Source organism: Haliotis rufescens, unplaced genomic scaffold (assembly GCF_023055435.1).
Source record: "Haliotis rufescens isolate VD_foot unplaced genomic scaffold, xgHalRufe1.0.p SCAF_12, whole genome shotgun sequence".
NCBI lineage: Eukaryota > Metazoa > Mollusca > Gastropoda > Lepetellida > Haliotidae > Haliotis > Haliotis rufescens.
Window position 1 is genome coordinate 35841932 of NW_025963802.1, and position 23381 is coordinate 35865312.

At 45.6% G+C, this 23381-nt stretch overlaps 1 protein-coding gene across 1 annotated transcript; it reads left to right on the plus strand.

Moving 5' to 3' along the window:
- The first annotated feature begins 3410 nt into the window (after positions 1-3410).
- On the plus strand, positions 3411-22834 carry LOC124136598. The gene is made up of 2 exons (XM_046502567.2): positions 3411-4213; positions 19027-22834. Exons 1-2 carry the CDS (start codon positions 3827-3829, stop codon positions 19270-19272), a joined length of 633 nt encoding a protein of 210 aa, XP_046358523.1. The 5' UTR covers positions 3411-3826; the 3' UTR covers positions 19273-22834.
- Positions 22835-23381: the final 547 nt, after the last annotated feature.

Genomic DNA, 23381 nt, shown 5'->3' on the forward strand with positions numbered 1-23381 from the left:
AGACCACATGACATCCTGCTGTAAGACCACATGACATCCTGCTGTAAGACCAAATGCAATCCTGCTGTAAGACCAGATGACATTCTGCTGTAAGACCACATGACATCCTGCTGTAAGACCACATGACATCCTGCTGTAAGACCACATGCAATCCTGCTGTAAGACCAGATGACATCCTGCTGTAAGACCACATGACATCCTGCTGTAGACCACATGCAATCCTGCTGTAAGACCACATGCCATCCTACTGTAAGACCACATGACATCCTGCTGGAAGATCACATGACATCCTGCTGTAAGATCACATGACATCCTGCTGTAAGACCACATGACATCCTGCTGTAAGACCACGTGACATCCTGCTGTAAGACCACATGACATCCTGCTGTAAGACCAGATGACATCCTGCTGTAAGACCACATGACATCCTGCTGTAGACCACATGCAATCCTGCTGTGAGACCACATGACATCCTGCTGTAAGACCACATGACATCCTGCTGTAAGATCACATGGCGTCGACATGACTACTAGCGTCTGCAGATTCTCTGGACATTGGTCTATTTGTAACACCTTACTCCAAGGCTTCAGGTTTGTCATATTGGCTGACTGATAATGTGTGACCTGATGTTGTATCGACTATATGCTACAAAACAACTGGTTAATTACAAGCTGCCTGGATAAAGCTTGCCTATTGCTCACTGCCGCATAAAGCGATAGTACCTCTCTTGGTGATACTGGGTCGTGGGTTGCCATTGACTATGGGTTCGAATCCCGGTTTGCCCCGATTATGTTTCTAGGTTTGTCAGCCTTTTACCCGTGCTCGTGGGTTTCACTTACACGCATCAGCATATGTAAGAACCGCGACTCGGTATACAGGCCTCGACAACATTACAATGTTGTAATACGTGTTTAATGGCGTTTTAAAATGGGGTTTTAAAATATGGTTAGTAGGGTTGCAAGGGACCCTGATTGCTGATTTCTCCCCTTGCATTTCGAACCTTGGACTTTGGACAATTACTGCATATATTGATAAATGCAAACTTTTATTTCTTGGTCGTTTATGCAATCTGAACTGTAATAACTTTGCAAAAGATATTTTCTGCGCGTCCATTGCAAGCCCTGTCAACTCAAAGACAATCTGTGGAGAACTTAAATCAACACTTGATAAATACAATCTGGGTCCCTACCTTCGTACATATACTCAGTACGGTACTTTCCCTCCAAAATTGAAATGGAGAAATCGTGTTAACGAAACTATATGCAAATACGAAGAACAATCATGGCTCACAAATGTATAAAATAACGCAAGCATGTCCCGTTATAAGAGAATTCATACGAAATTAACATACCATTTACTTTGGCAACTAGCTTTTCTGTACCCGGAATATCGACCTGCTTTACAACTGTGAAAGTCTCATCACCCAGTAAACTTTCGAAAGAGTGCATGCTCTGTAATAGGCATGCTTTCGACTATGAAAGCCACATTATTTTACATTGTGAAGCGCTGATATCAGAAAGAAATGCGTTTTTCTCTTCTCTCATTGACGTACTTGACGTTCAAAAATATGTTGATTTTGAAATGCAAGACCAAACAGATATGTTATCAGTCTTATTTGGGGCTGAAACAAAATTTACTCACAATCTGGATCAACACACCTGGGAAACTATTATACTTCAATTCGCCTCGTATCTGTACAAACTAAGGCATCTTTTGATATATATCTTCTAGTGAAAATCTGTCATCATTTAGGTATCTGAATTTGATAAACTGTGTGTAATTGTAAATATGTTATGCCTTTTTATTGTGTTAACTGCGTGTAATTGAATATATTTTCATTGTAATCTTCGGAATGACATCTGGAGGAAATAAAGAATCTCTCTCTCTCTCTCATGAAAATCAGATCTTAGTTCTCGCTAACGCTAAACAAAGATATGAGGACATCCCATAAGAGGTCACGTCAGAACGACCTTTCATCCGACCAATCAGAGCGTCGCTTACCAGATCATGAAAGTGACAGTCGGAACGTGATTTTCAATCTTGCAACCTTGAAAACTTTAACACAGGGTATTCCGAACGATAGTTACGGGTTTAACGACTAAATCCATACAATCTAGACCATCTAATAGCCATTCCAGAATGTTCTTTTGTTCAGGTTTCAAATTTTTAATCGAGAATTTGTCAAAATATGTTTCGAAGCGTAGTCGCCAATTTGAAATTAGTGCCACGTAAAGCACGAGAAATCTGCCTTCTGATTGGCTTATGTCGACTTCTTGTCAGTTCTTCAAAAGGTCGGTCAAAGTTCGCCCAAGGTCGGTCTGACGTGACCCGTAATGGGATGTCCTCTGATCTTTGTTTAGCGGTAGCTAGAACTAAGATCTGGTTTTAATGAGATTAATAACTAAAACACTGTTCGGCGTTAATACCAACTCATCAACTCACTTACCTCTTGTACAACTATGGAGCATTCAACAGGGACCAGGTATCTTCCCGAACACCGATGCGGGTTTGAAAACAATATTTTGACATATATTTTGATTTTCAACATGTTCAGTCATTTATTTGAACTGGCAATGTGGCTAACAGTAAACAGCATTGACAGCAATAGATGAACGCGGTTACCTTTCGAACGGTTTTTGCACATCTTGCTTTGCGATTATATGATTAAATTCTTTCATATTTCTATAGTTAATCTGTCATCACATTATAGATTAACTATATTAATATGAAAGAATCGGGGATCCTTAACTTTCTTGAGTAGCATACATTTTGGCTGTATCCAAACATGATTAAACTTTTAAGGGGTGTTGTTATCCTTATTGTTGCGTAGATGACCAAATTGGCACGTGTAACCGTTTGCTCTTTACGTGAATAAAATAGATTATATAGGCAAATATATTAAACCTACACAAGCATCATATATACAGAACCTAAAATATATTAACTGTTGTCCTTTAGGTTGGGACCTTCATTTTCAGGAGTAAAACAATCTGGACATCTTGAGTAGTTATATTGTCTGCAGTTCTGTTGACTGGAAGGCGGTGGTGTGGCCTAAATAAACGTTGTCGAGGACCCGGGTTCGATTCCCCACATGGCTATGTGTGAGGCCTATTTCTGGTGTCTTCGTCGTGGTATGCTTGCCTGGACTATTGCGGCGTAAAACTCACTCATTTTGTTGCGTGATATTACGTGCATTATTATTTAATATAACCATCTGTCATTGTGAACAAGTCCACAGGTCTTTAACACCACAATGATAAAGTGTCAATGTCCACCCTTTCAAAGCTGCCCACAGGTCTTCAACATCACAATGATATAGTGTTAAAGTAGACCCATTCACTGCTGCCTAAAGGGTATTCGTTAGCTGTCGCCAGACGACAATACTCTCTCTGTGGATGAGATATAACGAAGCTAAAGCGAGCAGACGACAGAGCGCGGCTTGATACTGTGGCTGGATTGGGTCGATATCTTGGGGATGTCGACCATTGTAGATGTCAGAGTGTACTGTATTGACACGAAGGAATCTCGCCATTTTCTGTGTCTGGCAGACGATAACAGATCTGGTTGATGTTAGGCAGGAGTTAAGGCTGATGAATTAACTGCACCCGGATCTGATTGATCAGAACGCATCGCCTGGATCAACAGCCACTGTGTATGAGACAAAATGAGAGTTATGATTGGATGTTAACAGAACCTTTCTTGGCTGAACATCAAACGTGGCACCCGAATACATCAGTACATGGCGTCCGCATGCCCTGTGATCAGATGCCGACCTCGGCTGAGCCCGAATCTTATGTCTCCGTGTCTTGTCGTCTGTACATGAAGAATGGTGGTCAGTTTGATTGAGACCAGTGTTCGAGCCAGTGAGACGATGGAAGGGAGTTGCTCTTCTGACGAGAGCGGGAATTGGTACTGGCAGGATTCGTCTCTCGTTTGCTACCTGTGTGGGGAGCTGTTTCGTCGGCCCCGCATCTTACCGTGCGGACACACCTTCTGCACCGACTGCCTGGCCCGACTCAGAGAAGAAGTCATCAGGGAGGGCAAGCTTGCGGGAACCTATAACCCCAAGCACGCCGAGATCGGCCATTTCGTGTGCCCAATGCCGGAGTGTTCCTACTCCATGAGACTCATAAACCTACATCGCTTCACCACGAAGAACAAAACAGTCTCTGATGCCGTGGGACAATTCAGGAAGAAAATAGGGGCAAAACAGGTAAGAGACAAAATGTAATTATCATTATGTGTTTAACCCTGCTCTTCACAATATTCGAGCTTCATGACATCGGCAGTTAATAACCCCGTGATTGACATAATGAACAACGAACGCCCAAAGCCGTAATTGTAGATGACACGCTTTCAAGTCTGACTGACCCACGATCCATTTAGTCGCCTCTTACAAGTAACAGAGTGGTGGGGACCCATTCTAACCCGGGTACCCACAGGGCCTGAGGACATTCCAAACAGCACAGATTGGGAAAAACAGTTGAATAAGTTCGCATGTGTGTATAGACTTGCACAAGTCTGTAAGGCAATAATTATTAGTTCAAGTCATAATTTCTAGATTATGTAAATAATAAGAACAAGTTTTCCCTGTAAGAGACTGGAGTCCTTTCTGTCCACATATCTAGACTTGCCTAGAAAGAAGTGATAGAATTACTACACATTCATAGACTTTTCATTCAGTACAGCCTTGGAGCAAGGCTAATGTGTGTTCAACCTAGGATGCCCCACAAACTGCGCATACACTGAAACACATCTGCTGTTAGATGTTCATAGGCAGTCATTGTGTTTCATTGGACCTAAGAGTGTATACAATGCCTATCTGAATTACTAACATGCCCTACATTGTAACAACGTACATGGATTATTAATACATGCGTTTGTTATCATGCTGGTGGGCGTTAGGGGAAACTAATATCACCTCGCCAGACGCACGTTTGCAGAATAGCATCATGGTAGAGCAACGTGTGACATCATCGTTTACTATTAACTCACAGAATGGACAGTTCCAGAAAAGCCTCTTGTTGTGTCACGTTCCTAGGTAATATATGAGAGATAGAATATTGAGTGAGTATGGTTTTACGCCGCTTTTAGCAATATCACGGCGGGGGACACCAGAAATGGGTTTCACACATTGTACCCAGTGCCGTAGCCAGCCCAGCCGAGGCGGGGGGCGCAGGGGCAGTTGTGATACTTGTATAAATATTTGAACCCCCCCCCCCCCCCCCCCCCCTGTCAAAAAAAGTTAACTACGGCATGGTACCCATGTCGGGAATTCGGGTCTTCGGCGTGACGAGCGAACGTTTTAACCATTAGGCTACCCGATCGCCCCAATAGAATATTGAGTTTCAATAGCGATATCAATAATTTACAAAGAAAATCATACTGTTTATATTCCATGTCTCTAGAGGGGGTAAGCTGTGTGGTGTATTTTGTCCAGGGGAAGTCAGTGGTGTAGTACAATGGGTCTAGAGGAAGTCAGTGGAGTAGTACATTGGGTCTAGAGGAAGTCAGTGGTGTAGTACATTGGGTCTAGAGGAAGTCAGTGGTGTAGTACAATGGGTCTAGAGGAAGTCAGTGGTGTAGTACAATGGGTCTAGAGGAAGTCAGTGGTGTAGTACACTGGGTCTAGAGGAAGTCAGTGGTGTAGTACATTGGGTCTAGAGGAAGTCAGTGGTGTAGTACATTGGGTCTAGAGGAAGTCAGTGGAAGTCAGTGGTGTAGTACACTGGGTCTAGAGGAAGTCAGTGGTGTAGTACAATGGGTCTAGAGGAAGTCAGTGGTGTAGTACATTTGGCCTAGGGGAAGTCAGTGGTGTAGTACAATGGGTCTAGAGGAAGTCAGTGGTGTAAGTACAATGGGTCTAGAGGAAGTCAGTGGTGTAAGTACAATGGGTCCAGAGGAAGTCAGTGGTGTAGTACACTGGATCTAGAGGAAGTCAGTGGTGTAGTACAATGGGTCTAGAGGAAGTCAGTGGTGTAGTACAAAGGGTCTAGAGGAAGTCAGTGGTGTAGTACATTGGGTCTAGAGGAAGTCAGTGGTTTAGTGCAATGGGTCTAGAGGAAGTCAGTGGTGTAGTACAATGGGTCTAGAGGAAGTCAGTGGTGTAGTACAAAGGGTCTAGAGGAAGTCAGTGGAGTAGTACAATGGGTCTAGAGGAAGTCAGTGGTGTAGTACAATGGGTCTAGAGGAAGTCAGTGGAGTAGTACAATGGGTCTAGAGGAAGTCAGTGGTGTAGTACATTGGGTCTAGAGGAAGTCAGTGGTGTAGTACAATGGGTCTAGAGGAAGTCAGTGGTGTAGTACAAAGGGTCTAGAGGAAGTCAGTGGTGTAGTACATTGGGTCTAGAGGAAGTCAGTGGTGTAGTACAATGGGTCTAGAGGAAGTCAGTGGTGTAGTACAAAGGGTCTAGAGGAAGTCAGTGGTGTAGTACATTGGGTCAAGAGGAAGTCAGTGGTGTAGTACATTGGGTCTAGAGGAAGTCAGTGGTGTAGTACACTGGGTCTAGAGGAAGTCAGTGGTGTAGTACACTGGGTCTAGAGGAAGTCAGTGGTGTAAGTGCAATGGGTCTAGAGGAAGTCAGTGGTGTAGTGCAATGGATCTAGAGGAAGTCAGTGGTGTAGTACAATGGGTCTAGAGGAAGTCAGTGGTGTAGTACATTTGGCCTAGGGGAAGTCAGTGGTGTAGTACAATGGGTCTAGAGGAAGTCAGTGGTGTAAGTACAATGGGTCTAGAGGAAGTCAGTGGTGTAAGTACAATGGGTCCAGAGGAAGTCAGTGGTGTAGTACACTGGATCTAGAGGAAGTCAGTGGTGTAGTACAATGGGTCTAGAGGAAGTCAGTGGTGTAGTACAATGGGTCCAGAGGAAGTCAGTGGTGTAGTACAATGGGTCCAGAGGAAGTCAGTGGTGTAGTACATTGGGTCTAGAGGAAGTCAGTGGAGTAGTACAATGGGTCTAGAGGAAGTCAGTGGAGTAGTACAATGGGTCTAGAGGAAGTCAGTGGTGTAGTACAATGGGTCTAGAGGAAGTCAGTGGTGTAGTACAATGGGTCTAGAGGAAGTCAGTGGAGTAGTACAATGGGTCTAGAGGAAGTCAGTGGTGTAGTACATTGGGTCTAGAGGAAGTCAGTGGTGTAGTACATTGGGTCTAGAGGAAGTCAGTGGTGTAGTACATTGGGTCTAGAGGAAGTCAGTGGTGTAGTACACTGGATCTAGAGGAAGTCAGTGGTGTAGTACACTGGATCTAGAGGAAGTCAGTGGTGTAAGTACAATGGGTCCAGAGGAAGTCAGTGGTGTAGTACACTGGATCTAGAGGAAGTCAGTGGTGTAGTACAATGGGTCTAGAGGAAGTCAGTGGTGTAGTACAATGGGTCTAGAGGAAGTCAGTGGTGTAGTACATTGGGTCTAGAGGAAGTCAGTGGTGTAGTACATTGGGTCTAGAGGAAGTCAGTGGTGTAGTACAATGGGTCTAGAGGAAGTCAGTGGTGTAGTACAAAGGGTCTAGAGGAAGTCAGTGGAGTAGTACAATGGGTCTAGAGGAAGTCAGTGGTGTAGTACAATGGGTCTAGAGGAAGTCAGTGGAGTAGTACAATGGGTCTAGAGGAAGTCAGTGGTGTAGTACATTGGGTCTAGAGGAAGTCAGTGGTGTAGTACAATGGGTCTAGAGGAAGTCAGTGGTGTAGTACACTGGGTCTAGAGGAAGTCAGTGGTGTAGTACATTGGGTCTAGAGGAAGTCAGTGGTGTAGTACAATGGGTCTAGAGGAAGTCAGTGGTGTAGTACAAAGGGTCTAGAGGAAGTCAGTGGTGTAGTACATTGGGTCAAGAGGAAGTCAGTGGTATAGTACATTGGGTCTAGAGGAAGTCAGTGGTGTAGTACACTGGGTCTAGAGGAAGTCAGTGGTGTAGTACACTGGGTCTAGAGGAAGTCAGTGGTGTAAGTGCAATGGGTCTAGAGGAAGTCAGTGGTGTAGTGCAATGGATCTAGAGGAAGTCAGTGGTGTAGTACATTGGGTCTAGAGGAAGTCAGTGGTGTAGTACACTGGATCTAGAGGAAGTCAGTGGTGTAGTACACTGGATCTAGAGGAAGTCAGTGGAAGTCAGTGGTGTAGTACACTGGGTCTAGAGGAAGTCAGTGGTGTAGTACACTGGGTCTAGAGGAAGTCAGTGGTGTAGTACATTGGGTCTAGAGGAAGTCAGTGGTGTAGTGCAATGGGTCTAGAGGAAGTCAGTGGTGTAGTACATTGGGTCTAGAGGAAGTCAGTGGTGTAGTACACTGGGTCTAGAGGAAGTCAGTGGTGTAGTGCAATGGGTCTAGAGGAAGTCAGTGGAGTAGTACAATGGGTCTAGAGGAAGTCAGTGGTGTAGTACATTGGGTCTAGAGGAAGTCAGTGGTGTAGTACAATGGGTCTAGAGGAAGTCAGTGGTGTAGTGCAATGGGTCTAGAGGAAGTCAGTGGTGTAGTACATTGGGTCTAGAGGAAGTCAGTGGTGTAGTACATTGGGTCTAGAGGAAGTCAGCGGTGTGGTACATTGGGTCTAGAGGAAGTCAGTGGTGTAGTACATTGGGTCTAGAGGAAGTCAGTGGTGTAGTGCAATGGGTCTAGAGGAAGTCAGTGGAAGTCAGTGGTGTAGTACACTGGGTCTAGAGGAAGTCAGTGGTGTAGTACACTGGGTCTAGAGGAAGTCAGTGGTGTAGTACATTGGGTCTAGAGGAAGTCAGTGGTGTAGTACATTGGGTCTAGAGGAAGTCAGCGGTGTGGTACATTGGGTCTAGAGGAAGTCAGTGGTGTAGTACATTGGGTCTAGAGGAAGTCAGTGGTGTAGTGCAATGGGTCTAGAGGAAGTCAGTGGAAGTCAGTGGTGTAGTACACTGGGTCTAGAGGAAGTCAGTGGTGTAGTACAATGGGTCTAGAGGAAGTCAGTGGTGTAGTACACTGGGTCTAGAGGAAGTCAGTGGTGTAGTACAATGGGCCTAGAGGAAGTCAGTGGTGTAGTACAATGGGTCTAGAGGAAGTCAGTGGTGTAGTACATTGGGTCTAGAGGAAGTCAGTGGTGTAGTACATTGGGTCTAGAGGAATTCAGTGGAGTAGTACAATGGGTCTAGAGGAAGTCAGTGGAGTAGTACAATGGGTCTAGAGGAAGTCAGTGGTGTAGTACACTGGGTCTAGAGGAAGTCAGTGGTGTAGTACAATGGGTCTAGAGGAAGTCAGTGGTGTAGTACAATGGGTCTAGAGGAAGTCAGTGGTGTAGTACAATGGGCCTAGAGGAAGTCAGTGGTGTAGTACAATGGGTCTAGAGGAAGTCAGTGGTGTAGTACATTGGGTCTAGAGGAAGTCAGTGGAGTAGTACAATGGGTCTAGAGGAAGTCAGTGGAGTAGTACAATGGGTCTAGAGGAAGTCAGTGGTGTAGTACAATGGGTCTAGAGGAAGTCAGTGGAGTAGTACATTGGGTCTAGAGGAAGTCAGTGGTGTAGTACATTGGGTCTAGAGGAAGTCAGTGGTGTAGTACAATGGGTCTAGAGGAAGTCAGTGGTGTAGTACATTGGGTCTAGAGGAAGTCAGTGGTGTAGTACAATGGGTCTAGAGGAAGTCAGTGGTGTAGTACATTGGGTCAAGAGGAAGTCAGTGGTGTAGTACATTGGGTCTAGAGGAAGTCAGTGGTGTAGTACATTGGGTCTAGAGGAAGTCAGTGGAGTAGTACAATGGGTCTAGAGGAAGTCAGTGGAGTAGTACAATGGGTCTAGAGGAAGTCAGTGGTGTAGTACAATGGGTCTAGAGGAAGTCAGTGGTGTAGTACAATGGGTCTAGAGGAAGCCAGTGGAGTAGTACAATGGGTCTAGAGGAAGTCAGTGGTGTAGTACATTGGGTCTAGAGGAAGTCAGTGGTGTAGTACATTGGGTCTAGAGGAAGTCAGTGGTGTAGTACATTGGGTCTAGAGGAAGTCAGTGGAGTAGTACAATGGGTCTAGAGGAAGTCAGTGGAGTAGTACAATGGGTCTAGAGGAAGTCAGTGGTGTAGTACAATGGGTCTAGAGGAAGTCAGTGGTGTAGTACAATGGGTCTAGAGGAAGTCAGTGGAGTAGTACAATGGGTCTAGAGGAAGTCAGTGGTGTAGTACATTGGGTCTAGAGGAAGTCAGTGGTGTAGTACATTGGGTCTAGAGGAAGTCAGTGGTGTAGTACATTGGGTCTAGAGGAAGTCAGTGGTGTAGTACACTGGGCCTAGAGGAAGTCAGTGGTGTAGTACAATGGGTCTAGAGGAAGTCAGTGGTGTAGTACAATGTGTCTAGAGGAAGTCAGTGGTGTAGTACAATGGGTCTAGAGGAAGTCAGTGGAGTAGTACACTGGGTCTAGAGGAAGTCAGTGGTGTAGTACATTGGGTCTAGAGGAAGTCAGTGGTGTAGTACATTGGGTCTAGAGGAAGTCAGTGGTGTAGTACAATGGGTCTAGAGGAAGTCAGTGGTGTAGTACATTGGGTCTAGAGGAAGTCAGTGGTGTAGTACAATGGGTCTAGAGGAAGTCAGTGGTGTAGTACATTGGGTCTAGAGGAAGTCAGTGGTGTAGTACAATGGGTCTAGAGGAAGTCAGTGGTGTAGTACAATGGGTCTAGAGGAAGTCAGTGGTGTAGTACAATGGGTCTAGAGGAAGTCAGTGGTGTAGTACAATGGGTCTAGAGGAAGTCAGTGGTGTAGTACAATGGGTCTAGAGGAAGTCAGTGGTGTAGTACAATGTGTCTAGAGGAAGTCAGTGGTGTAGTACAATGGGTCTAGAGGAAGTCAGTGGAGTAGTACACTGGGTCTAGAGGAAGTCAGTGGTGTAGTACATTGGGTCTAGAGGAAGTCAGTGGTGTAGTACATTGGGTCTAGAGGAAGTCAGTGGTGTAGTACATTGGGTCTAGAGGAAGTCAGTGGTGTAGTACAATGGGTCTAGAGGAAGTCAGTGGTGTAGTACAATGGGTCTAGAGGAAGTCAGTGGTGTAGTACAATGGGTCTAGAGGAAGTCAGTGGTGTAGTACAATGGGTCTAGAGGAAGTCAGTGGTGTGGTAGCTGATACGAAAACACTGAATAATAAACAGGCTCCTTGACAGCCATTACAACATATCCTTTTAAGAGTAACGGAACGTCATCATTCAAAGCCTGAACTACATACATCAGTATAACTCTATATCAAAGTATAGGTTATGAGTCGTGGCTTGGATTCAGTGCAACTCGAGATAAGCCTTGAAACATGATACTTCCGACACACACACACACGCACGCACGCACGCACACACCCACCCACGTACATATGCCCATAACCGCGAAGACGCACACACATAAATTATTCAGTTAGGATTATTTTCTTTTTAAAGTGCTGCGTCAGCTATTTCGCGTTGAAGGTGAGTCAGGTCGAACTGAAAAGTCGTGACATGGATCGATACTTGGTATATATTCTGGTTCCCACTGCCGCCCTGAAACAATACACCACGTGGGAATCAATACACAATTGTTCTGGTGCAATACGCAATGCCTGGAGCCTTGTGGCTTCAACGAGCGCGTCTGTTCCATAAGTAATTGTGTTTATCAGAAATAAACAGTCTTCGATTGATCATCAGTGGCAGGAAAATGTCAGCTGTGGTTTAATTTTAGCAACTCAATACAAAGTTACTCCGCGGTGATCAACAACGCTTTAACTATTTAAGTAGATTTTTTAAAAAGCAAATGCAAGATGCAACTGTCATAGATCATGGCTATTGACCCCTTGTGAGGTCGACGAAAGCTTGGGTTCGCCCGGTACAAATCTCAGATGATTTACATCATAACCTAATAAACAATATGACCTGCCAATACGTCATGAACAGGCATCGTCTGTGTCTACAACAGACTATGTGACTCAAATTTTCATTGAAATTATCGTCATGATGTCAAGGGCGAGTTGCCAGTTGTTTGTATGGAGATATCGATTCCCTGCGTGCATACTAATTGTTGAGGCCAGGTGCTCGTTTCTCACGTGCAGCCAACGTGCTAACACGTCCTTGACCCCTAGCATTGTGTCTGATTTAATAACAGTGACCACACTACAACAACACACGAAATGATAACATTGGATTTGCCTCGGACGAATTAGCAGCTCTTCAAAATTCGTTAATCATTTAGTTTGACTGTCGCCTGTCGAGTCATTGATTACCGGGACTACACAGACACAATGAACGAGTTTCACACATGGAACGAATTAATTTTGACAAAGGCTGAAAATTACACTATACCTTGGACAATACCCAACATTTTGAGTGATAACATACTAGAGTATATGAACGCTGACTACACGTGTAGCACATTATGTATTTCCGTCAAGAGACACACGGATCTTTAACTTAAACTATATTAGTTTGGTACACGTCAATCAAACACTTCAAAAACTTTTGTTGTCCTTGTAGGGAATTTAAAGACTGGTCCTTGGCAGTACTTGCTTTGTGTCAAATTTATTTTCTTTCTTGTGAATCTATTTTTAGCGGTAAACCATGTTCGGATTGCTCTTGTTTGTATAGTGAGTGAGTTTGGTTTTACGCCGCTTTCAGCAATATTCCAACAATATCACGGCGGGGGACACCAGAAATGGGCTTCACAAATTGTACCGAACCCGGGTCATTGGCGTGACGACCGAACGCTTTAACCACAAGGCTACCCGACCGCCCCCTTGTTTGTATAACGCCGATATATTGACAAATACCATGGTAATTAATTTCACGATAGTCTATGAAATCTGATCTTTCACCTTTATATATATATAGGTCCGTGCCTTCAACAATGTAAACTTTAAGAGTAAAATAGTTAAGTGATCATGTTCTGTTGTTAATATAGCAGCCTATATATTATGCCTTAAAATCAGTGCCGTGTGCACACATCATATATCATACATCAGTGTACTTACCATAGCAACCGCGAGAGTTGTTTAACCGGGTTTATGTAGCCTAGATGGCAATGCATGTAACGGCATTGACATGCGAGACTACCAGAGTATCGGTTTGATATCCACGGAGAGGGGGGGGGGGGGGGCAGGTGGCGCCGTGATTCGTTGTCCAGAAACCTATGATTGTGGGTTCGAATCCCGATTATGTTTCTAGGTTTGTCGGCACCATACCCGTGCTCGTGGTTTTCACCGAAGTAGTAAACGTCTGAGACCTGCATTACTTTGGGCCTTCCTCCCACATTAAGCTGACATGCCGTGATATGACTGGAATACCGTTAAAATCGGCGTTAAGTCCAACTCACTCAGACTAATATCCACGGACACCACAAACATCGATTAAGCAGTTGCTTTAGGAAGTATAACAGCCGCCCCATGTTCTATACATGTCGAATCTGTTATCATTGTGTTTGTTTAATTTGTTTGTTGTTTAACGCCGCACTCAGCAATAGTCCAGCTATATGACGGCGGTCTGAAAAATAATCGAGTCTGGACCAGACAATCCAGTTATTGACATCATGAGCATCGATCCACGCAATTGGGAATCGGGTGGTCAGGCTCGCTGACTTGGTTGATGCATGTCATCGTATCCCAATTGCGTAGATCGATGCTCATGATGTTAATCACTGGATTGTCTGGTCCAGACTCCATTATTTACAGACCGCCGTCATATAGGTGGAAGGTTGCTGAGTGCGTCGTTAAACAACAAACAAACAAACAAACAAATAATAATAACAGACCACGTGATGCTAACGTCATTTCGGAAACGAGGCTATGGTAGTGATGGGTTCCAGGGTGTTTAGCATACCGAATGTAGATACACGAGTGCAATAGATATACGAGAATGATGTCGATCAAATTATCTTATCTCGGAGTAGAAGTGAAAAAAAAACCGATTCAGGAAACAAATACTCATTTGTCGTTTCTGCGGCGTCTGTTTTCACCTCCTTCATGCTGCAGGCTTTGGTGAAAGTTGACAAGGTGTATGTCTGATTGATGTCATGACAGAACTAGTATTTATCTAGCTTTTTAACGTGCCTTGTATGTTATGTGTTTTGTCAGGAGAACGTGGCTCTCGCAATCATGGATATCCATTGCAATCAATCGTGGTCACGTTTTACGTACCTGTTGCCATGGTAACTGTAAACATATTATCAAAATCCCGAACAGAAGGACAAACCCTGTATTCTTTCGTCATGATTCGTGTGTTTATCTTCATTTTAACTTGTCAAGTCGAGGTTTAAAAAAAATACCAAGACTGATGACTTCAACAACCTATTCAAAGGACGCCTCCGCGTTCGCTAGCGAGTTGGGGATTTAGTTTGAACTTTAGTCGGAGAAAATGAATTTTATCTTCTGTAAACACATAACACTCCTGCTGCCGTTTTTGCTCTGAAACTAAATTGGAAGAACAAATAGACCTGGTCTGTAATAGACGCCGACTCAAACTAAATTGGAAGCAAGGATGTTGCGTCTATTAAAGGGGGGCGGTCGGGTAGCCTAGTAGTTAAAGCGTTCGCTCGTCACGCCGAAGACCCGGGTTCGATTCCCGACATGGGTACAATGTGTGAAGCCCATTTCTGGTGTCCCCCGCCGTGATATTGCTAGAATATTGCTAAAAGCGGCGTAAAACCATACTCACTCACTCACTCACTCACTCTATTAAAGGCATCAGCTCATTGCTGTGTGTGAAAACAGAGACATTATTTCAGAAATAAGGTTCACAAATTTTGTTCACACATGACGGCCACATATCACAAATACAGTGTATGAATTGTTCCGAGGTGATTTCAAAATTGAAACTCAGAAATTGTGACATCAAAACATGAACACAGTTTTGTATGGTTACAATCGGAAAAGGCAACACACTGGGTCAAATAAGTGGCATCCGCAATAGGTAGCAGGCCCTCTGATATATGTCAGTGTACTCACGAATATCCAGAATTTGTCACGGTCGAATGCCTTGAAAGAGGCCCGTGGTCCGTTCTCGAATCCGGCATAATGTTGGAAGCTGGCAGGAAGTCGGTGTTTTCAGAGAGGTGCCGAATCCGCACTTGGCAAATATATAAGACGCTGTATATAGGCCGTAAAAGGCCACGGACCGCCCTCGTGTCGCTCTTATATTGGTCAAGCTAGCCTCCTAGAAACTATGATATCTCGGACGATCAAGCTGACCTTGGTTAAATTGCCAACAACCAAGGGAGGTAACTCTAAATCCCACTTTGCAACCTGGTCACTACACCATTCGATATTTTACGAGCGTTTGAGTCTTTAGCTGCCTCTGTCAATCGCGACACGTAAACTTACGGTATGTCGGGAACCAAGGGTAGATGCGTCTATCGAAGTCGCACACACCCTCTACCTGCTCTGTGCACGCGGGTGTGAACCCACACTGCACTTTAAACCCACACTGCTCTCAAATACCATGTGTTTCACTGATTTGTTTAATAATGTGAGCAGTATGCGGTGGGGGTACAGGGTTCGGGGGTGGGGGGTGGGGGTGGGGGTGGGGGTGGGGTGGGGTGGGGGTGGGGGGGGGGGGGGGTACAGGGGTACAGGTTCTGTGATCAACTGTCAAAGGGAGGCGTTTCTGTGTAATTAAGCTAATCATTGGCTTGTGATCCACCGCCGTGATTTTGCTGGAATATTGCTAAAAGCGGCGTAGAACCATACTCACTCACTCACTCACTCTATTAAAGGCATCAGCTCACTGCTGTGTCTGAAAACAGAGACCTTATTTCAGAAATTAGGTTCACAAATTTTGTTCACACATGACGGCCACATATCACAAATACAGTGTATGAATTGTTACGAGGTGATTTCCAAATTGAAACTCAGAAATTGTACAGGGTTCAGGGGGTAGGGTACAGGGGTACAGGTTCTGTGATCAACTGTCAAAGGGAGGCGTTTCTGTGTAATTAAGCTAATCATTGGCTTGTAGACTACTTCAAGATATCACCAAAAACGTTTGTTTGTTGTTTGACGCCGCACTCAACAATATTCCAGCTAAATGACGGCGGTCTGTTAATAACAGCTAAATGACGGCGGTCTGTAAATAATCAAGGTCGACAGCAGACATAATGAGCATGGATCTCTCTCTCTCTCTCTCTCTCTCTCTCTCTCTCTCTCTCTCTCTCTGATATGATTTAACTTGAATAAAGCCGAAACACAACATTCAACCATTCAATACTCACAAAGATCGTTAATATTTAATAAAACTGACGGAAAACTAATTCAGCAGGTTATCATTATGAACATTACGAGAGTTTTATATCAGAATTACGGTCTGGAGCCCATGCATCAGATCAATATATACCTACTTACATACAATGAACACTTCCCGCGAGGGCACCATCTGCTCCAGCATATCAATACTATATACCTGATAGCCCAGAACAACGCAAGGCTTTGATTGCATGGTTGCGTTTGCGTGGGCTGATACTATTGTTTTCATGAACATTTATTCGCAACCAGACACTACATACCATACCTGTCATATAGTTCCGGCAGTTGTAACCGCTGTACAGTGCTCACTGCTTGTTGTGAGATCCGACTGATGACGGTTTGGTACTGCCAGTGTTAACTGATGCATGTTATATTACCATGGTGGCACGTGCATGTTATGAACCATTGGTCTGCATGGCCTTGACTCTATCAATCTCATTAAAATCAGATCTTAGTTCTCGCTACAGCTAAACAAAGATCTGAGGACATCCCATTACGGCTCACGTCAGACCGACCTTGTGCGAACTTTGACCGACCAATGGAATGACCAATCAGAAGGCAGCTTTCTCGTGCTTTACGGCACTAATTTCAAATTGGCGACTACGCTTCGAAACATATTTTGACAAATTCTCGATTACAAATTTGAAACCTGAACAAAAGAACATTCTGGAATGGCTAATAGATGGTCTAGATTGTATGGATTCAGTCGTTAAACCCGTAACTATCGTTCGGAGTTAAACTTTTCGAGGTTGCATGATTAGAAATCACATTCCGACTGTCACTTTCATAATCTGGTAAGCGATGCTCTGATTGGTCGGATGAAAGGTCGTTCTGACGTGACCCCTAATGGGATGTCCTCAGATCTTTGCTTAGCGGTAGCGAGAACTGAGGTCTGATTTTAATGAGATTGTGACTCTATTAATATATTGGCCGTATGGACCTGGATTGTGATTAATACGTAGACTAGTAAGTCTAGAAAGTCATCACTGAGTGATCTCGTGGCTGTGACAATCCCTCCATCGCCTGGAGCATGTATACCCATATCACACCGACTTTGCAAGCCATTCCGATTGGTTGGCGTTGTAACGTTGGACGTGAGGTTAAATAGCGGCAACTACATGTGTAAAGAGGTTGTGTTTCGTTTTATTTTATTTTAGAAACAACCTGGACTCGACTTGATGTCTTTATGTTGTTTACTAATCAAATAACCCCCTCCAGCCCTTTTTTTCTGCAATAACTCTTTAATACATTATTGTCAACAGCAGTATTCGCAAAAAGCCAAACAGCACTGAGCGATCACGTGACTAGAGTTATATTAATCGTGGTTTGTCGAGTGGTACAAATCCATTACGGCCACCGTAATGCATCAATATATCTTATACTTCGCTATTGTGTGATTATTAAATAGATTCTCAATCATTACGAGGCTATAACTCTTATTTCAACACACACTGTCACCAGACTGGGCCCTATCTATGACGTATTACCTACGTATATACATCAGTACAGGAATGTGAATCAGTGGTGTGATCCGAGGCAGCTGGTACACGGCATCAACACATGCAGATGTAAAGTAGGGCGATATGTAATCTTATCCATTCCCTTGAATCACGACACTGAGTGAGTAAGTATGCTTTTTCCGCCACTTTTAGCAATATTCCAACAATATCACGGCGGTGGACACCAGAAATAGACTTCACACATTGTACCCACGTAAGGAATCGAACCCGAGGCTTCGGCGTGACGAGCGAATGTTTTAACCACTAGCCTACCCCATCACGATACTTAACGCAATTTAAGAAATGACTGTCCTGAAGGCAATGACAATGTTGGGTTCAATAATGACGGTACCGTGTAGCCATAGTCTCTTTATCATGAACAGTTCATGTGAACGAAATACGTACACTGGGTTTGAAACAAGTTTCACGGTATTGGAAATTATCACCAGAAACAACTCATGGCGCGTTCTTCAGTGAGGGTAAAGTGTATCTGATGATATTCTGTAGAAAATACTCGCTCTTATGTTGTATAAACAGTTTATGAAGTTATATATAAATATATATAAACAAAGTTAAAGAAGTATATTGATACATTTATACATTTTGTCAACATTGATGAACTTACTAATGACGCTTTTAGACTATCATGATTATGCTGAAAGATCGTTTTATATGGCCAATGTCAACCCACACACTCATCAGCCACAAACTCATCCAAACCAACAAAGCAACCCACTCACTCGCCCATCCACTCATTCGCCAATCCACTCGCAAAGCCACACACTCACTCGCCCATCCCCGTTTTCGCCAATCCTCTCGCCCAGCGACACACTCATTCGCCCATCCACTCATTCGCCAATCCACTCGCCCAGCCACACACTCATTCGCCCATCCACTCATTCGCCAATCCACTCGCCCAGCCACACACTCACTCGCCCAGCCACACACTCACTCGCCCAGCCACTCATTCGCCAATCCACTCGCCAAGCCACACACTCACTCGCCCAGCCACTCATTCGCCAATCTACTCGCCCAGCCACACACTCACTCGCCCAGCCACTCATTCGCCAATCCACTCGCCAAGCCACACACTCACTCGCCCAGCCACTCATTCGCCAATCTACTCGCCCAGCCACACACTCACTCGCCCAGCCACTCATTCGCCAAGCCACACACTCACTCGCCCAGCCACTCATTCGCCAATCTACTCGCCCAGCCACACACTCACTCGCCCAGCCACACACTCACTCGCCCAGCCACTCATTCGCCAATCCACTCGCCAAGCCACACACTCACTCGCCCATCCACCCACTCACACACCAATGTAATGCCAACTGATGCGTCTCCTCTCTCCCCAGGATGTGTCCACACAGACAGACATTACCTCGGAGTCCATAATCGTCGCCATCCCCAAGTCGCTGCTGATGAGGAATAAAAGTCAACGCTACTGCCTGGACCAGGGTTCGTTCATGGACTCGGTGCTTCATCGCGCCCTCAGCATGGACAGCCTCAGCCGCAACTACATACCCCAGGGCAACTTCAACTGGAGGTCGTGCGTCACCATGCTCGGCGTCAGCATCCTTCAGCAACTCATTCACATATGAGAAACACTCGGATCCACTCGGGTCGTCTCGGGTCCACTCAGCTTATTCCGCTACCTACATATACCCAGAGCAGCTTTTGTATCTGACAATTTGAATGTCTTCACGACAGGTTTTGTTGTGTGATGTGTCACGTGCACGAAAGTAGTTCCAATATGGTGCTGACTGAGGTCTTCTTGGACGGAGTCGAGTAGGCCAAGTTGTTTGAGCGGTTGTCTCCCCTTAAGAAAGTGTTAATGCCACCGAACATGACGCCATGGAAACAATCATGACATGGAATATTATTCTGTACAGTGAACAAAGGTGAAAAACTGTTTGAAACAGGATATACGTGTGAAAGGGTTCTTCGAACGAGTATTATACATTGCCAGTGAATGTATACAAAGTTACATATGCAGTTTTATGGATTCAAGAACCGCATCGTTCAATAGTTCCCCCAAACTCCTAATCTACCACAACGCTGGTGACGATGTCTTGAACACAGAAAGGGTATTTTGAGAGCTCGAAACATTCCTTTAGATGACGAGGCTATTTTCATTCTAATCCTTCGAGCCACGAAAACCTGGAGGATAGGTGAGATTTCAGGTAGACCTGACGCTTTAGGCGTGGTGTCTACATGTGGGCGAAAGACGGCCCCAAGAGAACTGTGTTTCGGGCGCCGCCTTCATCACGTCGCTGTCGTTGAAGGCGGAGTATGCAGGACACCCTTCACCTTCATGTTGTGTCCACCATTTCGTATGAACGTTCATATATGGTATGCAATGTACCCAGCTTACCTAATGTACCCAGACACCAACCCCCTCCCCACCAACGGTACCTGTGTCAGATGACCTCATGTACCCAGACACCAACCCCCCCCCCCCACCAACTGTACCTGTTTCAGCTGACCTCATGTACCCAGACACCAACCCCCTCCCCACCAACTGTACCTGTGTCAGCTGACCTTATGTACCCAGACACCAACCCCCTCCCCACCAACTGTACCTGTGTCAGATGACCGTATGTACCCAGACACCAACCCCCTCCCCAACAACGGTACCTGTGTCAGCTGACCTGATGTACCCAGACACCAACCCCCTCCCCCGCCAACTGTACCTGTGTCAGCTGACCTGATGTACCCGGACACCAACCCCCTCCCCGCCAACTGTACCTGTGTCAGCTGACCTGATGTACCCAGACACCAACCCCCTCCCCCGCCAACTGTACCTGTGTCAGCTGACCTGATGTACCCAGACACCAACCCCCTCCCCCGCCAACTGTACCTGTGTCAGCTGACCTGATGTACCAAGACACCAACCCCCTCCCCACCAACTGTACCTGTGTCAGCTGACCTGATGTACCCAGACAGCAACCCCCTTCCCCACCAACTGTACCTGTGTCAGATGACCTGATGTACCCAGACACCAACCCCCTACCCACAAACTGTACCTGTGTCAGCTGACCTGATGTACCCAGACACCAGCCCCCTCCCCCGCCAACTGTACCTGTGTCAGCTGACCTGATGTACCCAGACACCAACCCCCTCCCCACCAACTGTACCTGTGTCAGCTGACCTGATGTACCCAGACAGCAACCCCCTTCCCCACCAACTGTACCTGTGTCAGCTGACCTCATCAACCCAGACACCAACCCCCTCCCCACCAACTGTACCTGTGTCAGCTGACCTGATGTACCCAGACACCAACCCCCTCCCCACCAACTGTACCTGTGTCAGCTGACCTCATGTACCCAGACACCAACCCCCTCCCCCGCCAACAGTACCTGTGTCAGCTGACCTGATGTACCCAGACACCAACCCCCTCCCCAACAACGGTACCTGTGTCAGCTGACCTCATGTACCCAGACACCAACCCCATCCCCCGCCAACTGTACCTGTGTCAGCTGACCTGATGTACCCAGACACCAACCCCCTCCCCGCCAACTGTACCTGTGTCAGCTGACCTGATGTACCCAGACACCAACCCCCTCCCCCGCCAACTGTACCTGTGTCAGCTGACCTGATGTACCCAGACACCAACCCCCTCCCCCGCCAACTGTACCTGTGTCAGCTGACCTGATGTACCAAGACACCAACCCCCTCCCCACCAACTGTACCTGTGTCAGCTGACCTGATGTACCCAGACAGCAACCCCCTTCCCCACCAACTGTACCTGTGTCAGCTGACCTCATTAACCCAGACACCAACCCCCTCCCCACCAACTGTACCTGTGTCAGCTGACCTGATGTACCCAGACACCAACCCCCTCCCCCACCAACTGTACCTGTGTCAGCTGACCTCACGTACCCAGACACCAACCCCCTCCCCCACCAACTGTACCTGTGTCAGCTGACCTCATCATGTGCCACGAGTCACCTGCTTGCTTCAGTTTCGTCCTTTTCGAAAGTGTTGATACAACACGTGGTGATAGAAGCTTGCTTTATTAGGATAGTGCGGAAGTGCTTTACATGCGGGTAGTTACCCTAGACGCATGTTTCAAGACTATAGCGCATTCAGAAACAGGAACATCAACAACCTTTACCCAAGCAGTCGATGCAAGACTTGCCCAAGTCTTCTTGGCAATTAATGTGGCTCAGTCTAAAATAATTGCCATTGTCATGGGAGACAACCTCTCGAGAATTTTCTAACCAAACCCCATGAAGCCTAACACAATTCCCCCCAAACTTGGCTCTGTCCTGGTGAGACATCTGAGAAGGACGCTTGCAGGGAGGGGATGTGGGTCGTCCTGCTGACTGAGGGACTAGGTTGACATGTGATGGGACAGACCAAACAGAATTGGGCAAGTCTAAGTCGCTACCAGAGAACAGGTGCCCGTCGAGTGGTCAGTACTGACCGGTTGGGTCCTTGTGTAACTTGTGGTGTCCTGACAGACGTTGAGTCGGCTGACCTACTGGAATAGCCTTGTGCATGAAGCGTTCGTTCTTCATGCCGTATACCTGGGTTCGATTCTCAACATGGATACAACATGTGAAGCTGATGTCCCCGCAATATTACTAGCATTTGCTACAGGCGCCGTTTAACCGCAGACTCTCACCTTTATCGTCCATCGTGAGCGCCGAGCTGATATGTTGAGTAATTAGCGATCTTCGTGGTGTATGTCAAAACATTGTGTGACGCTTAGCGTCATGACTGACATTTGCTGTGGAAAATACTAGTTGTGGTGAATGAAAAAACTAATATGTATGCCTCTTACAGAGACCATATACCGGCATGGTCTACGCCTCTATATGTAATCTTCCGGAGGCAAGAACGTCCACTAGCCTTATTATCAAAGCCTTGTTTCCACCCTTGCTATAATACATCAAGCCCACTTTTCTGTGCTAAATATGATTGGACTATCGCACATGTCGACAGTCCAATGAGAGAACCTTTTTACAAAATCAACATACACGACTGGTACGCTTTCGTATGAAAGTGATTTGCCGCGGCCTGTCTTTGATGACACGAATATGTCTTTTTCATCTTTTAAACCCCCCAACGAATTCTATGTTTTTGTGTCAGGGATGAAATCGCGAATGTTTCGCTATCTGATCGACTAGGTCGTCGCCTATGGTAGTCGCCATCTTTGTGAAGCTATACGAAATAAGAACAACGATCTGATTGGATATCGCGTTTTCATTACAAGGGACACAACTCGTGATCGTGAGGTGGCGTCAGGGTCGAGCCAAGAAATGTGGCCTTAATGTGGCAAGGGTAGAAACTAGGCTTTGGTATAGGCTAGTGGACAGGCTTGCCTCGGGGAGATGCTATTTGTAAGTTTTATGATCACAAGGCGGCGAAGGAGATGACTGTTGTGTGCACTGACTGTGACAACCGTAGTGATTGCTTCATGTATACATTGGGAGCATCATTGCAGCTGATGGGAAGTACTGTAGGCCTGGATTTTTTTTATAGACGATCTGCACCTTCTCAACGCTATTTTCTAATATTCACAAACACAAAAAAAGGTCTTGTCATTAAATGGACATTTGACTTTGGGGAGCGGCCTTCATATTTTCATATTCTACGTACATGTAATCAGATAAAAGTCTTCTTTTTTTCGGACGAGCCACGATGAACAAGATGCCTGGATCGCTGGTATCTACGATGGTTGATAGGTTCCAAGCCTCATATG

Bases quoted from the DNA above. Each gene is read 5' to 3' on its own strand.
- LOC124136598 (XM_046502567.2), top strand. From the start codon at position 3,827: ATGGTGGTCAGTTTGATTGAGACCAGTGTTCGAGCCAGTGAGACGATG. The intron at 4,214-19,026 runs GTAAGAGACAAA...CTCTCTCCCCAG, and splicing joins AGAAAATAGGGGCAAAACAG to GATGTGTCCACACAGACAGA.